Source organism: Falco punctatus (genome assembly GCF_963210335.1).
Source record: "Falco punctatus genome assembly, chromosome: 1".
Lineage (NCBI taxonomy): Eukaryota > Metazoa > Chordata > Aves > Falconiformes > Falconidae > Falco > Falco punctatus.
The window spans coordinates 70,741,368-70,765,937 of NC_137580.1; the positions used below are offsets into that span (position 1 = coordinate 70,741,368).

Here is a 24,570-nt window from a genome sequence, read left to right on the forward strand (position 1 = left end):
TCTTCCCAGATTATTTATGCAAAGCATCTGCCCCCTAACTCACAGCCCCAGAGGACGTGGTAAGCTCTGAAGAGGCAGCTAGAACAACTACAGTAACTACGTTAGCAAGTGAAATGCTGCCTTTCCTTCTACCTTTCTCTTTTTTTTTAGAACATGTGACCCCATCACCAAAAAGGGCACTGGATGGTTATTTAGAAAATGCAAACTGAAAGCACCTGCTGAACCATCTCTGATAAGCACAGCATTGTGTGGCAGGGCTGAGCAATTTCTGAACAGAGGGTGAGCTGGCACCTTGCTTGCATACTGGAAGCAAGGGGAGAAAAAGAAAGGCATGAGATTTTTCCTATTTAATTTTTCATGCTCTAGCTGAATCTGGGTGACGTATCTTTGCAAAAGATGCTTGTTTTATTGTGTGTAGATGTGTGAAGTTTTTAAAAAATAACATAAGCTCAGGAGGCTCCGACAGTCCTTGAAGGAAGGACAGGGGGCTGCTTTCATGTTTCCTACCTGGGATCATTTCTGCTGTCTGTGTTTACTGAAGTGGCGAGGTCTGGCCAGGGCAGCAGCGTGGGTTTGGGTTGTGCCTATGGGTAGTGAACCACAGGTCACCCAACCTTTCCTGTTTGCAGAGCCTGTCACCTGCATACAACTTTGACAAACCTTAAGTCTTTGGGGTGAACTTTGGCTTTACATGCTTTTTCTGTTTATTTTTTTTGCTCTAATCTGATCCAAGATGGTTCACTTTGTTGGTGAGAATGAAGGGAAAATGTATAATTATGTTATAATCCTTGTGGGGGGTGAGGGTCTTAGGAAAGCTCAGCTCTCCTCAGGCTTGGGAGACAAGGTTTGAGCTTTCATAGAGAAGTGACCTATTTGTAAGATTTGACAAGGTCTTCTACCTTTCTCCAAGGATATGCACACACAGGGCTTTACAGTTTGGTGTATTTTTTCCATGGGATCCCACTCCTTATAGATTGAAGGAAAGGCATTATTTGGGTAACAAGCAACCATATATTTGGATGTTTCCTTAATGCCAGGTATGTGTCCTGCTGCATTCTGCACTGTGTGTTATTTCAAACCTCCTTTGACAGGCGAATGATTAACTTCAGGAAAGCTTTTCCTTGGCTTTTGTTGTGAATGTTGCCCAAACATGCTATAAACATTGCCTAATGAATCATCACAGGGATCCTCTCTGAGGAAGGTGACATTGGTTTTTGCAGATGGACTGAGGAGATGATAAAGGGCTTAAGAAAGAAGTCTCCTCTGGACCCTAGGAAGCCAAGGCAAGATAACTGTGTACCTTCAGAGTATTTAGCATTACTAATATTTAGTATGTTCAAGAAGAGCTCTTAACTGCTGACTTCTAAGCACTTGGCTTTTCAACCTGAACGTGCTTTTCATGCATATTTGTGATCAAAATGCAGTTAAAGCTCTGTCAGATATATCATTAGCAAAGTTTTTATTTGCACCTCAGTGGCTCAAGTGATCCATTTTTAATTGGGTGTAGAGAGGAGGAAAAACAAGAGCAGCCATTCTTGTTTTCAAAGTACATTCACAGCAGTAGAATAATGTGCTTCCCTTCTGTTACAGCTCCAGTGGTAGTAGCTGTCTTTGTACAAAGCATCAGTCCACAGCGCAGAAAGTGCAGCAAGGGCATAACGGTGGATTTGTACTCCCTGGGGATCCCGGTTGGAGGAGGAGCACTGCAGCCCAGGGCACTCAAGGGAGAGGCTCGATGCCTATCCAGAGTTACAGCTGTCACACCGCTCCATCTGTGGTCTCCCAGCCTGGAGGATGTGTTGGTGTGTCACATGCTCCTGGGGAGCTCCCAGGGCAGGGTCAGATGCACTATGTTCCCCACAGATGCTGTGTCAGCAGTGAACCCTGAAAAGAACCAGTGAGGGGGCTTAAAAGCCCTACTGGTGCCCTACAGTCTAGAGAAAGGTGACCAAACACTGTGATTTTAACCTTAAAATAATGAGCAGCTGCTGAGGATATAGTCCCTGAAGGATTTTTTTCCATGGTAGCTCCAGTAATCCAGTGTGAGAGGCCTCCTCAGGCAGGCAGAGTGCCAGTCACTTGTCCCTGGCAAGAGAGTCTGTCTTGTACAAACAAATGTTTTGCTGCTTGTTCATGCAGGTGGATAGTCTTGAAGACATGGACGAGTTAGGTGTCCAGCTCCCTTTGACTTTAGAGAGATCACAGAAGAGATTTAATGCAACATAATAAAAATCACTGTGGGAGAATTGTCTGTGGTTAGCCTCCAAGTCTCAAGTATTCATGGTTGCCTTAATTTCCAAGCCTGCTACAATCTAGATGCACAAAAGCAGCAGCATACTAACTAAAAGCTAACAAAAAACTTGTGAAGTGGCTGGGGGAAGCTGACAGTAGTGAGCCAGTAAGCATGGTGTACAGCACTCTGCAAGGTCCATTTCTTCCTCATTACCAATGTCTTTTGCTCCTGCTGCTCGGCAGTCTGCTAGCCAAAAGCACCAAGATAATTAATGAGGATTCATTTTTAAAGGATTTTGTGACACTTGAAGACATGTCTCAATTAGGCATTTGAGTTTCTTTTATTAAAACACTTATTTGCCAGTTAAATGCCAGCTATTCACTCCCAGGCACTTATTTGGTTTTGGCAGGAGGAATGTTTTAGGAATGTATCAATTAATTTGGGATTTTCTTCCTTTGAGCAGAATAGCTAGCATAGGCTGAGCTTTGGATTCTACTCCCTTTTATAATGGACGTCTGCAGACTTTCACAGCTCAGATTTTCTGGGCTTGGGAACAGTGTCAGTGTGTCTGTTCTGGGGCAGCATTTCTTGTGGGGTTACTGAGCACATTGCTGGAGTCTGCCAGTTTGTATGCTGTGAAGGATCTGGACATCTAAAACAGATACTAATGAACATGTTCCTTCTGTTTTATTGCAGGCCTTCACGTGAGCTCCTCAACAGAATCGAAAAGTAAGAGCAACAGAAGAGTGTGCTCTGTGCACACTGGTGAAAAGGGCTGGCGTGGGGTGGGAGGGGGGCGGCCTGAGGAAAGGAAACCTTCAGGGAACAGGGAGGCTCTGGGGGAAGAATGAACCTGAAGTGTAGTACAGAGAAGCAGAGGAGTGATGCTCAACTTGTAGCAATGAGTAAGTTTGCTGTGATTTCAGATGAATGCCATGTTGGACTAGCAGATACTGAAAAGAAAACAGGGTGGGAGCACAAAAAAAATTCAGGCCTGGTGTGCTGCAATGGGAAACTGATATAAATAGAGTGTTTACCAAGGAGATTGTTCTTGTCAGTGGCTCTTATTCCTCGTCCTGTGCTTAGAAGCAGCAGGTCCCAGAGTAAGGCAAGAGTTTCCTGTGCTAGTGAACCTGTATGGTCCCATTTTCCTTTCTCTGGGCTTATCAGGAAACAGTTTCTTCTCTACTGATCCCTGCAGTTCTTGCTGCTGCTGCCAGCAAAACCTGCTCCCCTGTTACCGTGATGGATGTATTACTCCAGTGAACTGGTATTCTGATCCCAGACATTCCATAGCTGGAAAATATCTTCCAGATTCACTTTCCAGATTCAGAGAAACTAGACAGGGTGGGCTGGCTTGTGAGAAACTTTAGTGAATGAAGTGGGTAACTGAGTTAGAGGTTTTAATTCCTTAATCCATTTTGTTCATTCGGTAGTGCTTCTTTATAGCCATTCTATTTCTTCTTGATGGTCTCAAGTAGTTAAAATATTGTTCTTTTCTGCATTACTCACATCTTGGTCATTTAACAGAGAACTAGGAAAACAACCAGGACTGGAATCCTCAGTTTTTCTCCTGAGGAAATGCTGCACAATGCAGGGATACACATTCATGTTTTTCAGTGTAATTTGTTTCTGTTGACATTTTCAGTCAGTATCCAGGATAACTCATTGCCATGATAATTGCCTGCTTGCCCTGTATATCATGTAGTATATCAGGTAAAGTAGCAAAAAGGGCGGTAGCATTTCCCTGGGAAATCTAAAGCAATCACATGGAGTTATGAATTCATAAGAATTATTTCAGTCACTTGATGATGGCTCACAGTTTCCATTCTTACATTATCACCCCTCAGCAGACAGGCACTACGGGAGAGAGAACTTCTGTTGTTCTTTTCTGTGATTTTTCAGAGATAAGGGTATCAGACAATGATTGTTTCCTGTGCTATAATATCAGAATGTCTTGGCTGTGGCTGTTTTGTTTAGTCATCACACAAGCACATAGTAAACGATCATTTTTCCCTAGGAGGTTTCAGACTTCAACTAGAAAAATGAAGGGGGGGGGGGATAGCGGGTGGCAAGGGAAGGAAAGTAAACAGAGAAGCTAAACAATCCATCCAAAATTCACACAGCTACACGAGCAGAACAAAAATGAAAACACGGCACTCTCAAATCTTTCCCTTTGCACTACCAGTCAATCCAAATAAATTTTTAAGTAGGACCATGTGGCTCCTAGTTACCTGGAAAATCCAGTGTACTGGCATATCCAGCAAACCTATGGAGAAACCGGCCCCTGGCTGTTCTCTGCTTTTCTCCTCTTGCACCAGTAGACAATGTACTTTCACATATCTGAACAGACTAGTATGTTGTGAGAATGGGAATATGGACAAAAGGAGAATAGTGGAGAAAAAGCAATCACCAAAACATTTCTCAATAGCAAGCTTGAGTTTAAAATCAGTGCAGCAAGGAAGAGGGAGTCCTGCACGGTTAGGACAATCAAACCTTGTTTGTTACTCTTAATTCAGCGATCTAGAATTACAAGTACTGTCTATACAAAAGCCTCTGTAAAATTAGGGACATATCATTCAGAGTCTTTGGAGAACAAAATCGTATTCTAGGTCTCAAAATTACCCTGGGAAACTTGTTTTAATGACTCAGTTTCATGGCTTCCACCCATCAATTTGAGCCTTCTTCTGTTCTTTGGAAGAGGAACTGTGCATCCATACAGGTACGAGATATGAGTGGATACCTAAACAATGGATCAGAGCCTCCAATAAAACCTCAGTGGCTGCTCTCATATTCTAACTACTTATATATGGAGTTATACTCTCTGCTAGGACCCCTGCTTGAGAGACCACATTCCTCAGGAACCTTTCTTTGAGAGCCATTCTGATATTTAAATGAGCAATGGAACACTTGGCCTTGCATCACATTTTTCCAGCTGGTCAGCTTCTTCAGCGGCAGTAAGCACACATCTACTCAAGCCTCTACCCAATACAGAATACAATCCTGTGTGCTGTATAATGTAACTAGGGCAGCACCGATTTCTACTTTATCTTTTTTCTCTCTGGAAGTTCAGTGATTGTTTTTCTACAGACTGTATGCCACAAGGTAATAAATATTTTGGGTTGTTGATACCTGACAGAAAATCAGATTAGCACCTGAAGGTAGAAATGCATTCCTTTAAACCCTGCCCTAAAAAACACCCCAGAGGCTGCCAACACTTACTGCTGTTCCCAAATGTGGCAGAGAGAGCATGCACATCCCTTTATAACACTCAACTCTCAAGAAAATCGCTAGCTACTAATATTGCAGTTCTTTGGACTTCTTAATCTACTAATAGCACTTTTTTTTAATCAGCAGTGAAATATTTTGGTCTTTCTTCTTTTGGGGGCAGGTCTAACTTTCACTCTTTTGCTTGTTTATTTGCTTGTGAAGAGTTCTCTCCTAATGTCAAACAGTACCTTAACCTCCTGAAAGTGAAAAAGTTTGTAGCTTATAACCTGTAAGCGTGTGTTTCTTCTAGGCAACACTAGATAAACTTTTCCACCTCTCTTGCCAAGTCATCCAGGTATTTTTGAGAAGAACTATACCTGTGGAGCACCAAACGCTCCAGAACAGGGGACACAAAAGCTGTTTTGGGAGGGTAATTTTGGGGAGGGGGTGGTGTTTGGGGATTTCTGACAATGACATGTTAGTTCTGGCAATAACATGTTAACCTGAAAGGCAATATTTCTTTTGCAAATCTAGCTTTTGACAGTCCTGGAAACAAGAAAGTGCCAGGGAGTGATATCCACTATTCTAGTGAGTATTCCTACTTTATTGTCCCGCTTTTGAGTTTTCAGTCCATCAGTTTGGCTTTTGATGAGTGATTGGAGCAGCAGGGAAATGAAGCTGGCAGTTTTATTTCTATGCTTACTAGACATAGACTCTATAAAAAAATTGGTTTAACTGTTACAAAACTCCTCTCAAAGAGAAACAGCTTAACAAGGTGACACCACTGTCATTTGAGAACAGCATGATTATTCCCAAGGATTGATTTGAAGTAATAAACGGGGGGGGGGGGAAGGGGGCAGGGCGGGGAGGAAGTGAACAGAGTCATCTCTTGTGAGAGAAGACAAAAGGAAGCATATGAAAATGTTGATCATATACCATTATGAGTACATAGTTTATGAATATATTGTTATGAAAGTATTATATGAAAATATTGTTCATATTGTCATGAGAGACAAGGACTAGGAGGGAGTCTCCTGAAGACTCTTCAAGCACTTGATATTTGCATAAGGCATGTTTCTTAATATTTTATTTTAGTATTATGCATCTCTAGGGCAGGAGTGTTGCTGCAGATCTGCTATTCCCACTCGAAGTACTGGCTTAGCAAGATATGTTTGATGTTTTCCCACTGCAAACTAGTCTCCAGGTTCTTCCTCTAGTTCCATCGATGCACGTGCACATCTATATGAATATTCAATATTAATTGCATCAAGAGCCATCAAAGATGCTACTTCAAAATACCGGGTGGGCATGATGGCTAATGCTGTGGAAGGCTGCAAGAATGCAGCTGCAGCCTCCCCTGACACAGGGCTTAGGCCAGCAGGCAAGAGAGAGCCTGTTAAATATGGCTGATAGCTGCCAGAAAAAAAAGACAAATAGGGAGAAGCTGAGCTTTTATATTTCCCCAGGAAAGCTTCTCTTCATTACATAATTCTTTCCTTTTTGCTTCTTGGCTGGGAAACACCTGTCAGGAAATGGCAGATGGTGGGAAATAATAAAAGGAAAGAAATGTCCTCATTTAAAAATGAGATCTTGCATTTTCTATCCCTGGTTGTAACTGCTGTGGGGAATGTTACTGAATTATGTAACTCCTCAGTGTCTTTCTGGGTGTACAACTTTAAAAGAAGAATAATCACTTCAGTTGCTGAATTTCAGATGAGTCTTGTTTTCAAAAAAGAGGAAAAAATAAATTGCATGTATCAAAGATTTATTCCTGAAACACGACTGTTTCGCAAAACCTTTGGGGGCCACCAGCACTGGGGGTGAATTGTGCATATTTTGATCAAGACTATGGTGATCCCAGTGGGCTAGGTGCTAAAACTTCACTCTCCTGCAGAAAAACGGGTGAAACCAGCTCTACAGGGCAGTGCAAGTGTCAGGGAAGGACTAAAGGGTGGGGGAAGGAAGGTGTCTAAGTCCTCCCTCCACAAGGGCTGTGAGCCTGAGGCTCAGTGGGTGTGGGAGGAGTAACAGGAGCAGCAAGTTGCCCTGTTCCAGAGGAACTGCTCATGTTTGGTGTTGTAGAGCTGGAGATGCCTCTCGCCTTTGTGTGTGTGACTGCCTGTACATGAAGGCAATGTAAGCCAGGGGCAGCAGGAAAAATTATGTTGTCCCTCTTTTCCAGACATCATCCTGCCAATTGTCATCGCCTTGATAGTCATTACGCTCTCTGTATTCTTGCTGGTGGCTTTGTATAGAATGTGCCAGAAGAAAACTCCAGGTATTTGGTTTGCTTTCTCTGAAGGTGGGGGAAAAGATCAGTGTGCTTTTTATTATTATAAGATCTCTGGGGTTTTTTTTACATTACCTCAACCATAGATGTTGCACTATGATAGGAAAGCTTCTTATATTTCAAAGTATTTTGCCTGAAGTAGGAAAGTAGCACTTCATTTTCAGAATCAGTAGGAAGAACAGAGGGAGCAAAAAATCTCTCTGATTTTTTGAGAATGCATAATGCTGTAAAGCTTTTTGTTCACACTTTTGCAGCTACAAAGAACTAACAAACAGCAGTGCTAACACAATCAGTCAATTGGGCAGAAAAAGACAGTGAAAACTAAGTTTAGAGATATTGTTTAACAAAATTGCTCTATTTATTTTATCTCTCTTCTAGATACAGGCAAAGAAATATCAGTGCTTTCTTGTAGGAAATACCTGATATATACATACATATACACACATATAAAGTAAAATTTTCCAGTTACAGTATAAGGTACATGGGAACAAAATCCTGAGCAAATAGTGTTTTCAGAAACAGTTGTTTTGACAGAGCAGCTAAAGTCAGTATCTGTTTCACTGCTGTCCATGAAATACTTAAGATAACGGGGTATAATTCCACTAAATTCCAACAAGGTGTTGAAGCTGTACACCAAAGCAAACAGTGCGTCACAACCAATTTAGCCAATGACATGGAAAACCAGACACAGATAAACAGAGGAAGGTGTGGTTTTTGCTTAGGAAATTACTAAATATTCAGAATCAAGAGATAAAGATAGGAGGTGAAGAACGTTTCCTTGCCAGCCTCCCCACGTGCATATGCCAGCAGGCACAGTACTAGCAAATTCACTTGGAAGCAAGAGTAGACAGATATCTGTGGTGCTTCCCATAGCATTTGCCCAGGTCTATCCAGTGTGCTTCCCTCATGGATGGAGAGCCTGTGCCCAGTGCCACAGGGCTAGAATTGGCTCCATGTCTCCAATGTAACCCCCTGGCCCCATATATCTGTCCACACTTGCACATAAGAATAAAATATATTCACTGTATGATTAATTTTGGGGAGAAACCTGTTCCTCATCAACGGGGATGACAAGCTCTGTTCTCAGGTGTTGTGCCAGGTTAAAGCCCCCAGAGCATACAGCCTGGCACCTTGTTCCCTCATCCTGTATCTTTTAGTTCAGTTGTTATGTACTCAAGAACCATGGCATGCTTGCCTCCTTTGTGCCAGCCATCTGCCTATTTGAGAGCAACAGGGAAAAACATGCTTCTGTTGTGCTCTTGTGCAAGTCGCATATCATTCTCCCTAGTTTCTAGAAGTATTGATTTGAGCAATATCAGTTCACTTTCATAGATGAAATGGTTATCTTTTGGGAAGATGAACTAGAACAGTAACAATTACCATTCAAGCTGGTTGAAATGCAATATTGCAAAATCACAACTAAGCCTTCTGCTAGCAACTGCAATTGCTGTGTTTAAAACATTTACTTGAGTTCCAGCAGTCAAAATGACACTAACTTTGTTCCCTCTTCCAGAGAGACAAGAGAACGGCACTGAACAGTAGGTTGAACCCTGATTTTCATTGCTTTGGGATCTATCATGGGGCACTTGTGAATGCAGCAGATTCCACATAAGATTTTTTTGATCTTGCTCTGTTTAAACATAAGAAGCAGTGGCCAGCCCGAAGACAAATATCCTGTTAAGTGATGCGCTTGCAGTTATTACACACCTGTATGCATGATAAGCAGCTGTTCCAGCATGGATAGAAATGTGATGGCTCTCAACCGTTTTGCAGGAGATCCTTTTGAAATCAGTAAATGGCTTATGATGTGCCACAGGGCTCATTCACCCAGTCTTTCTTCTCTTTTTCAGTTTTTCCTCGATTGATTTTTTTTTCCTCCATCCTTTCCTATCCCCCTTCTCTCGTTCATCTTTTCTCTCTTCAATTATTCTGTATTATTTTTATTTTTCTCATATTCCCCATTATTTTATGTTCCTCTGTCCCATCTTCTCTCTACTAGTCCATTTGCAGAGGGTCAGTTAAAACAGTATTGGCATAAGGAGTTTGAGGAGAGTGAAACTGAGAAAGATCCATTAGAAGATACCTGCTAGAGGCCATTGAGTCTGGCTGTGGCTTCTATGTTTTGTATTACCAAAAGCACCATTTGGGCTGCTGGTTTACTTGCTAGCCCTGACTCCCTGAACATCTGAAGTGGTTCTTCTTGCATTTCAACATGGCTAAAAGCTTTGTATTGGCAAAGAAAAAAGATGACTATCCTCTTTTTCCCCAGATGTACTTCTTCTGTGGAGCACTAGATTGAACCTGGAGTCATGCGACTTGATTTGTTAGATATTTTAAGAGAAAGGTGTCTTTAGAGGTATTGGTATATGATGTTTTCCACCAGCAAGACTTAGACAGGATCCCATGCAACACCCATTTCAAGTGCATAGGTGCTGCCTTCTCCAGATCATAATCTTAGAGGTTTGTTTGGCTGACCAACATACATGCTGACTGTCTGCTTAAATGTTTTCTGACTTCAACAGGGCCCAGTCAGATAAAGAAGGTGTCAAACTTCTTTCTGTGAAGACCACTTCTCCTGAGACTGGTGAGTTTCCTCTGTGTGTACATCTGCCTTCATCTCTGAGCACAGAGAATAGTAGTTTTGGGATGTTGTTTCCAATAGCAAAACCATCTTCAGTTCCTGTCAGGTCAAAGTCACTGCAAACAATTCCTTTACAGTGCAAATCTCCAGATTTCCTGTAGAGCTGCAGTGCAGCTGCATTGTGTGTGGTATCAGTATTTGGGAGTGAGAAGTATGATTGGTTTAGGGACAATATTTTTTTAAAATCATTTAGTAAGTGATCTACAGCCAGTCATGTTCAGGAGTAACTATATTCATTATATTTATCAGCTAGATCTGGCTATACAAGGAAGTTCTAGGAATCATAATATCCCAGGGGCCAAAATGTTTCGGACTTGGTGCTGTAGGTAATCAGGTCTCTGCTGGAGTTGGTGTTGGCAGTGTTCAGTCAGCCCTGTACCCAGCCACCCTTTGCATTCAAAATCCTATGCAGTTACAGGTTCTGCAAGAAACTGAGCAGCACAAAGTAAGACTGAGGCAGAACAAAATTCTGACCAATCTCATTCCCAGCTATTCGACAACAACAACAAAAAAACCCACCCATACACACACACGAAAAATGAAACCTGTCATGGCAGAGCTACTCATGATGAAACTTTCCCCCTTCACCCGCTGAAGTTTGCTTCCTCAGTCAGGTAGGTCCCACCTTTGCTCTCGCCGCATCCGCAGAAGTCCTCCAGGAAAGACAGCCTCTTACTTTATGCTTTTTTAGGTATAAAACACCCTTTTTTACAGTTTTTGGCTGTCTGTTTCCCCTACTGACATTTCAGAGGTTTTCTGCTAGCTGTTCTCCCTTTTCCTATAAATTTCTCGGGAAGTTCTCTGAAATACAGCACTTGATCTGAACTTCTACTTGCTGGAGGGGCACAGTTTGGACTCTCAGGCCTTCTTTGCAACTCCCAGAAGCTTCTGCACAATTCAAAAGACCCAAAGGGCAACCCTTGCAACAAACCAGAGTCATGCAGCCTCCCTGCAGCCTCACTGACACAGTGGCATGCTAGGAGGCTAGAGAGGGAGGAGAAGGGCCTGCACCACTGCATAGTGCATCAACAAACCAGAGTCATGCAGGGTCCCTGCAGCCTCACTGACACAGAGTGGCGTGCTAGGAGGCTAGAGAGGGAGAAGGGCCTGCACCACTGCAGGGTGCATCGTTCTTCCCCACTGCTGCTGAGCAAATGCAAACTACACCTTGGCACTTTAGCCACTGTGCTTTGGCACTTAAGTGACTGCACTTCAGAGCTTTGTGATTTGGAAATGCTGGGGGGGGGGTGGTATTTTAAGGGGTATGGAGTTGTGTGTATGTTTTCATTTAAAATCATAATCTTTTCTTTGAAAGCTGAATGAAGTCAGAAACTGGAATTCATAGACATTTTTTTGATTGATTCTGCCCTCTGACCAGTTTCAGCAATAAAGTAACTTTATTGGCAGCAGCAGAATTATTTGTGTTTTATAGCAGGGTAAATGAGAAAAGACTCAGGCTCACTGTTTCTTTCACATGATGAGGTTGGGTGCTTGTTAATCAGTTACTGTTTCACCAAGTATCCGAATATCTTCCATCCAGAGGATTTTTTATATTCTTTTTTACTGAAATATGATGTATGCATGCTATAATTGGAAGGTATGAGTCATAACCACTTAGAAAAAAGATTCTTGCCGCCTTCTCATTAATACAATTCATATTTAAACTAGCTACCATTTTCTCTTGAGTTCATACATCTTCACATGTTTCAAAATTAAACATGCTTTCACAGAAATTGAAGTCCTGTTTTTCCCCAGGTTTTTAGAGACACTTCTTAAAATAAAAGCACTCTGAAAGAAGGCCCCATTTTCTTACAGAAATATTTCTCACTTATACAGGTATTTTTGAATAAGTTAGGATGCCTGCCCATTTGAATAAGATTTACTTGCTTCATTAAAAGCTCTCAGGAATAAAGGCAAGTTTTTCTTACAGTAGAGATACAAACTTGAGAGATGTCTGACTCATGGTCCTTCTTACAACTGCTGAAAACCATTGCACTGTGTAAAGTGCTTTACGTGTGGTGTTCTTTTGCCTTTTTAGACACATAAAATCCAGCTCATATAAAAGGTGAATTAATTGTCCAGCCATTTAGAAAGTGTATGTTGTAGATGCCTTTGATTGTACATATCAACAAAACTACAAAAGGTTTTGACTAAAACTAGAAAGTTCCTAAGAGCAGCCTTACCTTTACAGATAGACCTACATCATCCTCTATCAATAGGCTGTTCAGCTGCCATAGGTCAAGCATGTATGCAACGAAGTTCTGTTTTGACATGTGTTCAGATTAAGCTTTATTATAAGTATACATTATTTTTTACTTTTTATTCCAAACAGAAGATTTTGAGATTACATAATTTGTTAGAAATATGTAAAAAACATATATACAAAACAAATGAGGATATGACCTGCAAACTGCTCAAGCAGGCAACCTAAAAAAACCCTGTGTCAGGTTGTGCATGATATATCTTGATCAAAGGCTATGGTGAATTTAATCTTGCCTTATTTTATCTATCTAAAAACTAAGCTGGCTGCACAGAGTCAGTTGAAAGAGATGTATGTGTCCAGAGGGCTATTTATCCCGTCTGCCTTGGACATATTTCTTGAACTGGAATGAGCGAATGACTGACCTATGGAGGTCCATTGACTACTGAAGGATCCAATGTTAGGACTTCTAAAATTGGGTTCTGGCTATAAATTGAAAGAAAAAGGAAAGACTCCTCTTTCAGAAGCACAGCTGAATTTAATTTCATCAAGAATATTATTTCCAATACCTACAATTAATGTGAAAGAATACAGGAAAATAAAACAGTGTTCAATTAAGCCTGGACTAAAGTAATGGTTTTAACGGAGCAGTATCATCAGGAACACTAGGTAAAACTGAGCTTTAATATTCTCATTTTTTAAAACTCTTCTTAGAAAGATAGAGCTGCCGATGGCTATAAGCTCTAAGGCAGAGTTGAGAACTGATGTAAAATAAAAAGACAAAACTAAACATCTTGGATTTTTCATGTATGTTTGCCAGTGAACTGCAATACCTGATGTAAGATAAGCCTGTACGTGCATTTTTTGTGAAAACTCAGCTTGGATAAAAATGCTCAGGAAACTGAATAGTCTTGAAAGTTTTACACTATGCAATTGCAGGACTTACTGCAGCCATTACGTGTTCAATATACAGGCAGATTTAGGGTGGCTTTTCCTAGGGAGAATAAATGTTCTTTTACAATACAGAGCTCTAGAAAGTCTACCTGCAAAAAATATTTCTTATTTGAGTTTCAACGTAGCCCACGGAATTGCATGTTTGGCTTGTCAGTGGTAGATATGTTTCCTGAGAATATAAGATGGAGGGTTTTACTTGATTACTAAGAGATCAGTTCCATCATCCATGATACTAATGGTAGAGTATTACCTATCTTGAAAACGGAACTAACTTCTGTGAGAGTTCTTGTGTATTTCACTGAAAACCAGCAAAGGTATTGATCACCTTTCAGGACTCATGAAAAATGTTGAGGGATGGAAATTCCTCAGTAACAGAAAGGTTGAGAAATAGAAATTGGGGTAAGGCTACTCCATACAGTTGAATGATGCATGATAGAAATATTGATACCTGTGTAATGACTTGACCATTTTCTTTTATGGTCTTTGCCTGGAGTACCCATTCTAGAGCAGGTAAAACGTATGAAGGGCCTTTATAGTAGCAGCACACCAGCTCAATATTCAATATAAAGTCTCATAGGAATGTGCAGGTGACATAATATTTCAGTTGTTAGGTATAATCCTGGCACCTAAGCATAAGCTGATTCCTTAGGGCATGCTATCTAACCAGTGTGTGCTTTTTTGAGATTATAGGGTATAATATGACTGACTTGGCTTTCAGGGGTGTTGTCTGTTCTGCATTGAATTTAGTGGAAGGATATTAAATGTGTCCCAGCTGATGTGGCTCAGATTTTGGTGATGCACCTGGAATGGAAGGTGGCTGGAGAAAGGTCTATGGTATACATCTGCATTAGGGCTTCCCAGGACACCCACTGAGAACACGAATGAAAATTCAAATGTTGCTGCTAAACAAAGCTGGGAAAGTGTACCAGGCAAACATGGGTATTTGAGGAGACAGCTGGTCTGTCACATGTGAAACAATCTTAACTTATTGTAATCATACTGGAGAAAGGGCTCGGTCAATATCTCAAGATGCTCTGAGGTGGCAGTGCAGTACCAAATAGTATGAACTGAGGATACAGAAAACCCAGCATTCCCCATATGTTCCACATCTCTTCCAAAAGTTGCTGCTGTTAACAGTAATAACAACCTGAGAATTGTTATCTGCTGCTTCAGCTGGATGTACCTTCTGCCTATAGATTTTTGTAATATTTCTCGGGTGCATTCCTTGCACAAGATGAGCTACCTACCTTGAAGATATGTGGGGTTTCATGGCATAGATTAATTGGACACCATAGTTTCAGTCACTTTTGAAATGACCCTAGTTTGTGCCTGTGGCATTCCTCTGGACCTCCTGAATTTCCAAAGCCTTCTCTGTAAAAGCTTTGTGGATTCCGAGCCTTTGACATCAGAGGCTGGGGACGGTACTATACTTAGCAACTGAGTACCAAAATCATCCCCAAACAAAAGAAAAACCCTTGTTCTCATTCATCACAAAACCTTGCCTCGGTCATTGGAATACACATGAAGTTCAGCACCTGACAAGACAGCCCACTGTGGTGCTAGGGTTTGGACCTGGAAAATCTTGTGGTCTTCTGAAATAATGTAGTTGAACGACAATACCTGCATCACCGCTTTCCATGAATCTGCAAATGCTGAGACTGTTTAATGGTTCTGCCTCACACATCAGACCACAGATGTGGCTGTGGTCCAATGCAACGAATCTGGAGCTGGGGCAAAGGATTATTCCTCCTTGGTTTCTATTATGCTGAGCACATCTGAGGATGGACCATGGCATTTAAGGAGGTAAAAAATCTTTATGTCTTACATCATTAAGGGCCCAGTCCAGGGAAATCTACCCCTGCCAGGGGACATGGTTCCGTAGCAGGCCATGGGATGGGGGATGCATTGGTAGTTTCATCTCTCTCTCATTTTGTCTAGGATCCAGGTGGATGCCTCTAGGAGCCAGTGAAGAAGCCTGGTCTCTAGGCGAGGCACTTTGTCACTGAAAATTCCTTTCCTTCCTCCTCTTGCTTGCAAGAGAAGCAATGCAGGTCAGCGAAGAGAAGTCTTCTGGCATGCTGCACACTTAGAAGTGGTAAGAGCAAGAGTTCCTACTAATGTGAGGATATGATATTGATTATTCCTTTTTCCTCTTATGAACTGTACTTTCAGTGTCTTTTTTTTCTTTTTTCCCCTGCAGGTAGAAAACCTAGAAACTGCTTCACAGAAAAGGATCTCCTCGCTACAGAGAAATAGATCAAGTACCTGCTTCCCTTTCCTTCTCTTTCTCATTTTCTGATACTATTTTTTTTAGCCTTGTATAATGGCCTGAAGTTGTGTTTTCTTTCTTCAGAGAAACTGAAGAATAAACTTCCTCAGCCTTTTGCAGCTCATGACTGAATTCTGTTTGTGTTTACTTGCACCACAAAGATCTGACTGCACACGTTTCCAGCTGAGACTTTTGGGCAAACCTGTAGTCTAAAATTAAGTAACACCTGCTTCCTTCTGTATTTCTAATTCAGTTTGTGAGTTGTGCATATTTGCAAGGGTTTTTAAAGCAGTCTCTTACTGAGACTACTGAGGGTCAGGTGATGTTTTCATCTGTGCAGCATTTGCTAACTTTCCAGCCTGCAGCTTTCCGAGATCCCCCTCTGCTTGGGGGAGCCACCTCCCACCCTTTGCTGGCCATGCAGCAGCAATTGCATTCCTATCCTTCGCCCAAATGTTTCTATATGTGGTCTCTGCCTTAGTCAACTGCACAGATCCTTCTGCTGATGGTGGCAAGGAGCAGTTTGCAGGGGCACTGGTGAAGTGCGTGACAGGGAGCACTGCAGCATGTCGCAGGGGCTGGACCACTGGCCCACACCAAACCCAGCCAATGCATCCAGGTGCTGGGTCCTGCTTGGTGCTGTTCTCCAGCATCTGTAATGCACCCCTCTTTCTTTTAGTTCAGCATGGTAAAAATAGATATTTAGAATACTGTGTCTGCAGAGGTAGTTTTATACTTTTATAAAAAAATAGGTTTCTGCAATCTTATTTTATGAAAAAGTTGCTTTAATTCTTTGCTCCAAACCAGATTGCTGCCTATGAGCAATACCTCAGCAGCAGATATTACAGTGAAATAACAGTGCAACTCATTTTTTCTTACAGAGAATGTAATCTGAGATGCAGTACAACCTATTTTTGATTTCAAAACCTATTTTTTATATCCTTTTTCTTTCTGCTTTCCCAATAATGTCAGACGGTTGTGCCCAGGTCAAAAATTTTCTGTACTTATAGTGATATGAACTGTTAACTCTCTTCATGTTCTGCAGTTATGTGTATTCTGAATAATATATAAAGATTCTGAAACAAAGGGGGGGGGGGGGAGGGGAGGGCCGGGGGGGTGGAAATTACAGTGGGATTAATACCTTAATAATTAATTTGCCTTCTGCAAATGTGAGGCGAAAAAATGTTTGTTTCAGAGTCCCACTACTTATCCACATATACTGGCATCAAGATGCAACATTAGTAGTCAGAAACTAGTATATCTCTGAGAATGAAAAATCAAATCAAATACTGCAGAAGTGAAATTTTAATTAGAAAGCCTTGTGTTTTTACTGAAGTACTATTCCTTTCCTGGTTAACATCAGAATCTGTATACCCAGGCTACTTCCCATGCTCTTAACATAAATATGTTAAAGGATCAGGAATTATGAATGCGAAAGTTTTCCTGTTGCTTCTTCCTTACCCTTGTCCTTTTTAAGTATGACTGCGTTTTAGAGGGGGATGTATGCAGTGTGTATTGGATCGGGCCCCCTGGCTAGACTGCTAACTGGGTGAATCAATGATCAGGACTCCAGCAGAAGAGTTTGAGGGGTGGCACATGGGAGGCTGTGCGTATGAAAGAACGGTGATGTATTACAGTAGTTGCTAGAGCACCTTCTCTTTTAATATTGAAGCTAAGAAGCTGTGGTCTGAGCCAGATGTACTTGCTCAGGTCCTGGATCTGTGTGGCCCCAAGTCCTGTCAGTGACAGTGGCTAGCATGAGATGTGGAGGGAAGGATAACAGATAGGGAAGGTGTCCAGTAACGTGTTCTCCTCCATAGCCTTCCAGCAGTCTGTGGCTTGGAGATATCCTGAATCAATGGTTGTATTTTTGGTGCTTCATAGTTCTCAGTGGCTTTTACTTTCATGAATTTATCTTACCCCCTGTGGCACCCACAGCCTCCCTCAGCAGTAAGTTAGGCAGTTTAACTACAGTTCTGTCTGTATTATATTACATTAATGTTTAGAGACTTCATTGTGCCTATATCTTTGTGTTTACAATCCAATTTCAGACAAAAATGAACAAACAGGTGCAACGTTGGAGGATGAGAGGGAGAATAAAAGGTTCAATGGAAGGGTTTGCTTGTCAACTAAAACTTCCATGTCAGTATCAGTCTCAGTTTGTTTTCCAAATATTCTGCGTAAGGCCTCTTTCTCAAACTGTGCATCATTTCTTTCAGTTTTTGTAGAAGTGCGTGATATATATGAGGTTGGCTTCTCACTGCCCTCTGCCAATCTATCTGAGCCCACAACTCCTCCTCCATCAGGAGAGGTGTCACAAGGCAGGATCACAGGTAAAGGGGGTCACATTGCACTTGCAGCTGTGCAGTTGACAGCACTTTAACTGCATCAAATACTTTCTTCCAGATCCCTTTGTCTCCCACTTTTACTTACCAAAATAGGCAAATGTGCAATGGATTTTCAACCCATTATCAGAAAACTATTGCCATAGTTCCTATCAAATTGGATCACCCGATAGCTTTATGCAAGATGCTGTGTAACTATATTGTGAGAAGTCAATAACTGTACTGTGATGGTTCAAGTCTCTCTTGATACCTTCCATCTCCTAGTGTACAATAGTTTGTGTGTCATCCTCTCCTAAATGCATAATCCAGAATCAACAAAAGCCAATTTTTCACTGATGACATTGTCCAGCAGTTTTGCATTTGTTGGTGTATTTGGCATTCTCTCTCAACGACAGCCTTCAAAGCATGCAGGTAACCTGTCTAGACTGGTTGAGTACTGCCACTGCAATGTGTATTTTCTCCATCAGCAAACAGTTCAGTGTGAGATAATTTCTTCAGTCGATTAAAATATCATCTGTTCAAACAAAATACTAAACACAAGTATTTGTTTTTCATTTCCCTTATGGGAAGCAAGGTCTAATCCATTGTTTTTAGTGGGTGATGGTTTGGGGGCAAATTTGGGGTTTTGCAGTCTTGGAATTTTTCTGTCAGTTAAGGCTGTTTTAAGATCAGTAAAACTGTCTCCCCAATTGCAACTAACCTGAATGTTCTTATTAATTTGCTCTTTGTGTTGCAGCTGGATATTTAGCACAACATCAAACTGCTGAGCCATTAGACTCCAAAATCGTTCTAGACACCTCTCTGTGCAGTTTCAAGGCGTACTGCAGCCCTGTGTCTGAAACTATTACCCTTGTTACTCTTGAATAGAGAGCATCTCTCTGACCATTTCTTCTCAAGTATATAACCATTCTCTCTTCATCACTGAATTGTTAGTTGGCACTAATGATTATAGGACCTATAAAGCAAATATCTTCAGACACATTTGCAACCGTGGAGTAGCAATAACTTGGTTTTGTTTCAGAATACTGGCAGGTTCCCACTCTCTTGGGAGTGCAGGGGCAAAGCAATGAAGAGCATCCCTGCCTGCATTGAACCCTCATTGAACAATCATTGATATTATAGGGGACATTGACCCCAGCAATAGTTTGTGGCATTTCACTCTTTCCAGGGATTATGTGTGTAGCATCAGGAGACCTAGGTAGGTTACGTGAGTGTCTGTGTGCTATGGTCTTATGGGACGTGACCCAGGGAGCTGTGCTGGCTCTGGAGCTTGTCCTTAGGCATGTTATTTTCCTGTGGTGCAAAGTCTTCCATTTGAGTTTGGCTAATTTCTGGCATGGACAGAACAATCAGCTGAGAGTGGAACTGATAACAAAGTATTGATATTTATTACAACTGTTGAATATCATCTTCTCCATGGTAATATATTTCTCAATTCATTTTTCCTCCACCTTCTTTTTTAAACAATCTTTCCAATTTCTCCCTTTCACACTCTGTTAAATTTTCCATTTCTGTATATATAACAGGAAAGTTAAAATCATGCAGAAGGAAAGAATAATAAAGGAAAAAATAAATAAAAATAAATTTTAAAAAAATGAGAGTTCTTGAAAATCTCATTCATTTGTTAGTGCAAAACTATACAATTTTGAACTGGTTCACTTTATTTTAGCTTTTAAAAACAAAATTTGTATCTAACAAAATTTTTTCACGTACCAAAAACGTATAAATCTTGTTGAAATGTTGGGGGTTTTTCTACCAGAAACTTGTGCTTTCCTTTTCTCTAAAAAATTCTATTATGCATTATTGAAGTAGTTGCTGAAGGCCTTTTTAGCTGAAATTTAACATCATCATAACTTCTGAAGCTCTAACTTAGCAACACTTTATAATGTTTTTAAAATAATTTTATCCAAACTTGGGAAGCAAACACCATTTCCTCACGGTATTGCTGAAAAATTTTCAGTGTTTCTCATTGAAGCCTGTTAGATACCAAGTTTTCTACCCATCTCCAAAAAGCTGCACTAAATTGAAGAGCCCTTTTTTGCTGACAAGAAAAGCTGTCTGAAAGCCATTGACAAGTCTTTCCTATTTTCTTCAGGAATGCAACTGTTCAATTTGACTGCTAATTATTTAAATGCCTAATCAGTGAATTTGTTATAATCCTAACTTGTACTACAATTTTCAACCCCAGGCTATAGATCATATGCAAGCTTTTTAATACATATTCACTTTTACTAGAATGTAACACAACTCCTCGCTTCCTTGCCTCTTGCACGTGTCAGGCATTAAATTGTCTCCTGCAGGTGAGCAGAGAGGCAGAAGGCAGTTTCCTGGAGTCATTTGGGTTTTCCCACCCTTATGCCTGTTTCCATGGGGATCTGTCCAGCCTGGGGATGCCATTCCCCATTCATCAACATGTATGAATCTCTGACTCAAAGAAATCCCACTGCCATTCCTGGGACACACGTTTGAAAATAGGACAACTGTAAACACATCGTCATCTGGAGGCTTATTTGTCTGACTGTGACTGCTGGCAGTGGCTCCACTTCCCCAGGACTGAAGTTGTTAAATGTTGACTTTTCCTGCTTTGGAGGAACTGAGCTGCTGTCTGTGATAACAGCAAAAATTAATTTTATAGTTGTACCTTTATATTATTTAATGTTCTAATCATAGTTACAAATGAATGAAAGTCATACCTTTTCTAACCCTTCTAACCCCTTGAGAACTCCCTTGGAAATACTTTGTGGTAGTAACCCACCACTTGAGAGCAAAACACAGGGGAAATAAGCTATAAAACAGTGAGAGCATAGTAAAAATCTTTTGTGTGGCCAGTTTTTGCTGGTTAAGTAAATCTTAAAACTGAGTAGTTTGTATGGTGGTCGGTAATGTATTCCTGCTAGACTCATTTGTCCTTTTGTGTTTGCATGTTTAATTAATACAAATATATTTTCTGTTTTGTAGGAGAGCACTCATCTCAGGGGAAGAATAAAACTCGGCAACTATCCACACCTCAGCAATAAATGTGTGAGTTTATTGCTTTTGTCTTACGCCCTGTAACATAGCATTTTTTAGTCTCAGTATTGTGCCATGTAACTAAACAAAAGGGTTAAAAATGCAACACAAAAAGAGCAATGGCTTCAGTTGGTGGCAGCCTCAAGGAGCAATGGCTTAAACAAAGCTCAGCTTGAGCACGATATCATAGAATCCCAGGCAAACTGAGTGACTGAAGAAGCTTCCACCTCACAGAGGTAGACCTTTATGGGCACAGCATTTGGCTTTAACCGTGGAGCATTCCCTGGCTGTAATTCCCTAGGTGAATTTTCTTTCTTGTTTGTGTGAGAAGTAAGATATTTTTAAAGGCACTTACCTATAAAAAAAAAAAGGAACTTGGTACCCAGAAGTGTTCAGCTCCTTCGGTTTAATGAAAAATCTGTGTCCGTTCCACATCATGCAAACGCAAGCACTTTCATTGAGGTGGTTTATTATGGCTGGAATTCCTTGGTGGCTAATGTAAAATTGGCAGGTGTTGGACAGTAATTTTATGTGTGTGAGGGCAAAGACAGTCAGAGCACCTCTGAAACCCACTGTTTGTCATGTGGGCACTGCATTTTCCTTCATGTATGAAACTTTCTCAGGCACCACCATCTCCACTTCCCACAAAGTTACTTCTCTTGTTTGTGGGGAAATGGGGTCCTTTGCTGAGGATGGGGGAAAGAGGCAGGCTGTGGGAAGGGCCCTGCGGGACCAGGGTAGTGCAGGAAGGTAGAGGAGAAGGATGGCCTGAGGAACTAAGTGTCACAGCGTATGTGAGATGGACTGCAGAGAGGCAGCTAGGCTGGGCCTGGTTGAAGCCCAGCCTTCCACCGTCACTGTAGGATGAAGCCCCTCTAGAACGGGTCCCATCACCCTCCACTGAGAGATCTGGTTGACCAGAAACGTGGAGACACCCTTTGACAAAACATCTTTGGCCTATTCTCATTTTCCCCAAGATGTATAAACCGAGCTTTCCTGATGCCAACAGCAAGGACAAAATAACCTTCTTTGTCCCTTGAATTAGAGCAGCAGACTGTGATTTTGCCTACATTACTGAAAACCCAGAGGTGGTTTTGTTTGTGCAGATGCAGGACAATATCCTGGACAATGGATTTATTCCTTATTGTCTATCCAATATTGGATTTACTCTATGTCATCCATTTTTAATCTACTCTTATTTTCCTGAATGACCTTACCTGGAATAATAAGCTTGAGATACTGTTGTCGTTTCAGATGTGAAGCAGCCTATTTTATCACAGTGTGCAGGAACTTCCCAACCAAAGCTGCAGTTCCACTGGAAACATGGAGTAGCTGAAGCTTTTTACCAGGCAGGACATTTGCATCAATGACCGGCTTTTGACTTCTAAACGTCAAGTGTCTCCTGTCCCTTCTGGAATGACATGTAATTTTTTGATGGCTTAATAACTGGCATATCATATGTATTTATTGTTTTCACATATAGTAAAAGCAGGAAAACTTTCAAGAAGATTGAAGAGAATGTAAAAATCAGGCGATGCTTGCATAGCAGTAACTAAAAATGTTTTCTGCACATACAGGAAGGAATATGTTAGCATACTTTGTTGAACTTAGTAGATAGGGTTCTTTTAATTGTATGTAGCAAAATACAAACAGGGCCTGACCCTTGAAACAGTACTGGGAAAACTGCCACTATGAAAATTAATTCAGTGATTTCCATGAGACTCCTCACTGTAGCACACACTTTGCTTGTCATAAATGTTTACAGGATGGGATGCCTGGGTGAAATGCTGAAGCGTGTGCTTTTTTCTGTGAAGGGGCTATATACCTTGCACTGAGGCTCTTTGAAGTTCTGTAAATTACTGAATATGATCCTTGTAATGTAGCAGGCAATATAGTTTATTTTCACCTGTTCCTTGGCTAATTACATTATGTGTGCTATAAGTATTTCTCTTATACAGCCTGGGACACACAGCGGGGATCAGCAAGATAAGCAATTTTACAGATGAACTTCTTCCCGCTGTTCTGAGTAATGCAGGGGATTCCTGTGGGTTATTGAATAATTCTGGAAGTTTAAAGAGTGTTTCAAGTGCTAATTACAGGCTCTCTTAATTTGTACAGAGCTAGCAATTCAAAAATATCAAGTAGTGCTATCTGCATGTATCCTACTTTTCTAGAACTATAAATGTCTGAAAATTGTATTACTGTGAGCATCTGCTCAGTCTCAATCCACTGACTCTGGTAGCATGCCAGGAGCTTCCGTTGTTTTATTGGCAAATGGAAATAAGACAACTGGTGGTGTAAGTGCAGGACCAAGAGCCAGGACGATGATCAAAATTTTGATACTTACTGATACAATGCTTTTGAGGAACTTCGCTCTCCAATTTCCCTCTCTGAAATAATAAAACTTACCTAGTGGTATGGTAGGAGATTGAGCAAATGTGTTAGTTTATGTTTATACACAAAGCTGAAAAGTGTTCATTTCCCTGTGCTTCACTGTTGCTCTTATCGCCACTTCGATGGGTCTAATAAACCTCTGTTTTAGCGGCACCAAGAGAAAATTTTGATGAAGTTCTGTGAAAGATGGGGAACCAACAAGTGTCCTCCATGCTGCAGCTGAGCTCATGTGGTTCATTCAAGTATTCCTGGATCACTTGGGTTGTTCAGGAGCAGAAAAGTCTTGGATACCTACTTTGGAAGGGTCAGGCCATCTGGAAATACTCTAGGTGGCATCTGCAAGTATTCAGATTCCTGATTGCTGAAGTTTCCTATGAAAAAAGCAATCATTGTGGATTTTGATGTTGATTAAAAAAAAAATTTGTAGCATGATGCATCATTAAAAAAGTACAGTAGAAAAAAGCAGAGAAAGGTTGTGAGATATATATATATATATATGTTTGCACAAAATCTGTTCAGGAACTACCATGGTGTGTCAAAAAAAAACATTTTAACTGCCTATTAAAAGCTATCCTCTTTATTAAGTGACTCTTTCTTTTTGCAGAAATGCAATTCATTACCCATACCTAATAAAATTATTGTTAATTACTCTGCATTCCTGTAGCAGAGCGTGCTGAACTTTTTACAGTGAGCCTAGAGAGCAGACACTACATATTCTGGGAGTGGTGGTGGCAGGGAGAGCATGAGACCTTGCAGAAGGCATGCTCTTGGTGGCAAGCAGGGTACAGAAAAGTCCTCCTTATGACAAGAGTTGAGGGTAAGAGAGCAGGACTTGCTGCAAATCATGGTACTGGAAAAGTGAAAAACACCAAAACAAGGGAGGAAGATGTTTGGGCTTTTCATGATAAGGGGATGGCAGACAACCAAGCTTTTATCGGAAGGCTGGGAAATGTGTCTCAAAGTGACTGGCTTTTGTGAGCATGCGTGAGGCAAAAGAGATGGGTTTAGTGGAGAGCAGAAATAAA

General features: G+C 41.1%; 1 protein-coding gene across 3 annotated transcripts in view; it reads left to right on the top strand.

Moving 5' to 3' along the window:
* Positions 1–24,200, top strand: part of EMCN (endomucin) — a 64,025-nt gene extending 39,825 nt beyond the window's left edge. Inside the window, exons 6-13 of one of the 3 annotated variants that reach the window (XR_013924333.1) lie at positions 2,930–2,962; positions 5,978–6,031; positions 7,626–7,721; positions 9,247–9,271; positions 10,256–10,317; positions 10,787–10,988; positions 21,101–21,163; positions 22,406–24,200. Coding sequence is in view for 2 of the 3 variants with exons in the window: in XM_080368679.1 (XP_080224805.1) it covers positions 2,930–2,962; positions 5,978–6,031; positions 7,626–7,721; positions 9,247–9,271; positions 10,256–10,317; positions 18,017–18,130; positions 21,101–21,159 (443 nt within the window). In the remaining variant the exon portion in view is untranslated. Of the gene's footprint in view, positions 1–2,929; positions 2,963–5,977; positions 6,032–7,625; positions 7,722–9,246; positions 9,272–10,255; positions 10,318–10,786; positions 10,989–18,016; positions 18,131–21,100; positions 21,164–22,405 lie in introns of all 3 variants that reach the window. The other 2 variants (XM_080368679.1, XM_080368680.1) reach the window with 2 other exon arrangements.
* The last annotated feature ends 370 nt before the right edge of the window (positions 24,201–24,570 follow it).